Source organism: Macadamia integrifolia, chromosome 1 (genome assembly GCF_013358625.1).
Source record: "Macadamia integrifolia cultivar HAES 741 chromosome 1, SCU_Mint_v3, whole genome shotgun sequence".
Lineage (NCBI taxonomy): Eukaryota > Viridiplantae > Streptophyta > Magnoliopsida > Proteales > Proteaceae > Macadamia > Macadamia integrifolia.
Genome location: NC_056557.1, coordinates 21,381,529 through 21,386,170, shown reverse-complemented (window position 1 = coordinate 21,386,170; position 4,642 = coordinate 21,381,529). Strand labels below are relative to the sequence as shown.

Sequence of the window (4,642 nt, the reverse complement as noted above, 5' to 3'; positions counted from 1 at the left end):
CACACGGTAATCTAAACAGCTCAACAAGCTCAACAAACTCAACATCGCTACAAATTAATGTATGATAGGCCCAAGGCCTCAATAGCCAAGCATCGCTTATGATAGGCCCAAGGCCTCAATAGCCAAGCGCAAGCGGCGCGTGCAGCAGTCATTCGGAATAAGCAGTGCGGCAAGCCGGACTACCCAATCCAAGTCGCTCTGTAACTGGACTAGTCGACCCAGGTTGCTCGGCACAAGAGTCCCATGAGTTCTCACACAAAGATATGCGATAGCGGGCCATCCAGATCCAACATATGACTCATGAGTAGGGAACAAACGTGTCCTACTCTGAAAGGATTCTCGAAGGGATATCCACCTAATGGTTATACATATCAATCGTATTGAACTAATACAAGATCAAAACATCATTTTTCCAACAAAAATAATTGTTCGTATCAACCGATTTGTACCAGTCAAGTATTTACCTAAAACCATGCATAAGAATACCTAATTTTAATGCACCTTTGACGATAGATAAATAAATAAATAAATAAGGTGGTCCTTGAGGCTGTGGTACCATCATGCTTTAAATGCACACATGGAATATCATGAGGATTTTGGAAAATGTCCTTACAAAGAAAAAAGGTTTTTGAAAAAGGTTCTATGAATATAAAATGGAGTGGTGAAGTTCATCGGGTGGTGATGAAAGATTTTATCCCAAAAAATAGAAAAAAAGAAAAAATTAATGCACCTATCAAAAAAGTGAAATGTTGACCATTCAATATAGACCGTATATGAAACTTTTTGCCTATTTAAAATTCATAAATAAAAAATTATTTTGTTCTACCGCGATGCCCAAGAATCTCTCTATATATATACTTCCATGGTCTCATCCACATAATATATAGACACCCTCAGCCTCCTTAAAACATTGGGAAGAGATTGAGAGGACATAAAAAAACATGTCTTCTTCTTCTTCTTCTTCCCATGAAACCCCAAAGTACATTATCTTCTTTCTCCTCATGGTGATGAGTCCCATAATTTCTAGCAATGTCATTAATTTTCAGTCACCAAATCTCTTCCCAATAGGCTTTGCTTGGAACCCAACCTCCCAACACTTCATCCTTAGCTCACTCCGCCACCACTCCCTTAAATTCGTCTCCGACGGCGGCATTGTCGAAACTCTAATCTCCGACCACTCCCTCCCACCGATGGTGACGATTCTCGGCATCACCATCGACTCCATCAACAACCGTCTTCTTGCCATTATCCATGCCTTTGAACCACTTCCTCCTTTCAATGCCCTCGCCGCCTATGACCTGACCTCCGGCGACCGCCTCTTCCTCACACCCCTCACTAACTCCTTGGTCACCGGCCGCCGGCCGATAGCTATTGACGTTGCCATTGACTTTTCCGGTAATGCTTATGTCACCAACTCTGTGGGCAACTTCATATGGAAAGTTGAAGCTTCTGGAAAACCATTTGTCTTATCCAAGTCAGCAGTCTTCTCATCTCAACACGTGGACACTAGGCAACCTTACAGCTTCAGTGGCCTTAGTGGGATTGCTTACGTCAGCAATGGTGGTTTTCTGTTGGTGGTACAGACAAATACGGGAAAATTGTTTAAGGTCCACGTAGAGGACGGAACCGCAAGGGTAGTGAGGTCAACGGAGGAATTGACGGCGGCTGAGGGGATTGCTGTTAGAAATGACGGCATTGTGGTTGTGATGTCTGAAAAGAAGGCATGGTTCTTGAAGAGCAAGGATGGTTGGGATGAAGCAGTGGTTTATGACGAAATTGCCCTTGATGCTGATAAGCTTCCGACTTCGGTTACTGTTAGGGAAGAGAATAGGACTTATGTGTTATACGGAAAGGCGAGGAAGGGTAGTTTAGGAAGCACGGAAAAGACGGAGTTTAGCATAGAGGAGATTACTGGGTCGAGCAAGGGGAAGAAAGAGGAGCCAGATGTTAATGACGCCAGTTGAGTAGCTTATGATAATGGTTATGATAAAATAATAATAAGTTTGTTAATTATGATTTTTATTTTTATTTACTATAACTATAGTGCATAATGATGATGTTTGATTTTGTGGATTTTAGGGTTGATAATGAATGTGACAACAGAAGCGATTCAATACAATATCTCATCCAAAAGTATTAGGAATGTGGATCTCAATGAATACATCACAATTAATCTAAGAAGGGAATGCGTAGGTTACTTGGAATACACTGATGGTGTGCTTCTCCAAAAGAATGCAACATTCAAATATGATCACCAAAGCAGCTTGTATCTTCTTCAATGACCAAATTCTTGAGACTGAAGACGAATGAGACTAATTTTATCTCTTTCTTCAATCTCTCCACTCACTTTTTTGTTTCAAAATAATGAAAGTTGTGCAATCAGAATTTGAGTTAAACCTCTTCTTATATTGATAAAACCTAATTAGGAGATTGTAATCTAACGGTTTGTATCACATTTAGTGGTGTGATTCTAATGGTGGTCTTTGAATTATCCTTAACTATACTTAAGGACGAAAGTACAAAATGTATAACCAAAAAACCCCAGTGGTATATATTTTCATTACACAAATCATCATCATGATATAAATCTATTGCAATTAATAATTAGAGTATCAGGATCATGTATTAGGCATGAAAAACATTTAAAACACTTTTCAAATATAATTAATTCAATAATATATATATATATATATATATTGCAAAATTTTTACAAAACAACTACCAAGTCCTTGGATTTGACTAAATCAAAATCCGACAACTCTCTCTTGGATGTTCTTTCTACATGAGCAATGAAACCCTATTGAGTGTGACCTCCTTTACCATTTATATCGTGTATACTAAGCGACTGGTGTGTAGTCAGTTTTTTTGATGGACATCAACCATTGAATGAACAAAATACAAACGTGACAATAAGTGCCTCTCATGTACAAAAAAGTAACTACCAGATTTTTTCTTTATTAACAAAAAAAAAAAAAAAAAAATAGTTGTGGATTATTCAAGAATCTCAATGAATCAACGTTCAACACATAAAGTAATTGTAATTATATTTGAGTTCAATATCTATTGAACGAATATAGAACACGATAACCTTTGAACAAAGTGCCTATGTCTATCCATAGTTGAGAACAAGTAATGATATAAATGAGCAGTTGCACAAAAATAACAATTATAACAAATACATAAAGTACAAAATTTACAGCGCCACCCCCTGGAGAATGCCAGTATTATAGGAACACCCTCTCTCTTTCACCAAGTTAGACTCAGACCCCCTACCATCAGTCTCTGTTAAGGAATATACCTTATATGCTGATGTCAACTGCTATATTTTATTTTAAATACCAAAATGCCCTTACTAAATGGGAAGTACCTAAAATTCCCATGTAATAAGTCCCAGCAGGAACTTGTGGCAAGGAGGTGACCACTGATGGTGGCATTGTTGGAGAGGCCAGCGATGACGATGAGGGCATGTGCATGTTTGACTCTAGCATTGGCTCTGAGTCTACCTTCGTCCACAATGACATTGAACAACCACTGCTGCTATTGATGGAGGAGATGCCTCATTTAAAGAACAAACGAGGCAAGGTGCAATCAGTTGACATTAAGGTGCAATCGGTTACTAACAATTTCAGTAAAAAAGAAAAGAAAACGGATTCAATCATGGCCAGAATAGCATGGAATAGGAAAGAAAAATAGGTTCAGCCACATGGGGGATCAATATCAGATCTAGAATCGAAGCTAAAACTAATGGCAAAGGAAGGGAGAAGGATTTACCTACAATAGCCAAAAACTCCAACAACAATGAAATCTATATGCATTGAAGAGAGGTCGATTACTCCTTGAATGCTTCTTGATTAGCTCCCAAGCAAAAGATCCCTCAATCCAGCTTGATTGGCCTTTCCCGCTCTTGATAGCATCAAGATCCAACAACAACCTAACCAAGAATGAAAACCTCTCTCTCCTTTTCCTTTTGCAACTCGTGAACAGGGAAGAAACCCTAAGAAAAATAGAGGAAGAAGACCTCCTCTCTGACTCTAACTCTCACTTTTGCTCTCCCCCAACAATTTTCAGATCTGAAATGTAGAGCCCCACTCTTTAAACCGAGTTTATTGATCGATTGGTTTGGTTTGGTCTTGCAGGGTTTGAACTAGAATGGGCTGATGCCGATGCCTTGGGGTATATGACGGCAAGGGTGACATCAAATGCTGGATGGCCGGATAAGATGGAGCTGGTAACCGAGATGATCCGCATGCCTAAGCCATGCCCTTGCACATATCATAAGGCCATATGTGGATAGGAAATGTATGTTATCCTATTTGAATGATAGGAACTTGGTCCATAACACGTGGTGAGAGTGAAATACATGTTAAGACTCTGTTTTCCTCCAAAATACAGCAAGGTTGCCTTGTTTGGCCAACTGGTGGGTGTCACTAGTAGGTGTGAGACCCACCTATTGGGGTATTGTGGACCCCAGCATGCCCAGCTGTATTTTGACTTCCTCGTTGCATTAAGGTCTTATATGCCCGATGATGTCGGCTACATCACCGGAAACACAAATTAATGTGTTTTGGTCCATGAATGGGCAAAACCAAACATGCCCTACAAGATATTTATGAACCAAAGTATAAATAGAACTTAAACCCCT

At 39.4% G+C, this 4,642-nt stretch overlaps 1 protein-coding gene across 1 annotated transcript; it reads left to right on the top strand.

Annotated features, from left to right (window-relative positions):
- Nucleotides 1-921: 921 nt before the first annotated feature.
- Nucleotides 922-2,023, top strand: LOC122074166. Its single transcript, XM_042639029.1, has one exon. The coding sequence runs from the start codon at nt 942-944 to the stop codon at nt 1,962-1,964; it is 1,023 nt and encodes a 340-aa protein (XP_042494963.1). The 5' UTR covers nt 922-941; the 3' UTR covers nt 1,965-2,023.
- The last annotated feature ends 2,619 nt before the right edge of the window (nt 2,024-4,642 follow it).

Excerpts from the sequence above, each read along its gene's own strand:
- LOC122074166 (XM_042639029.1), top strand. The coding sequence starts at position 942 with ATGTCTTCTTCTTCTTCTTCTTCCCATGAAACCCCAAAGTACATTATC.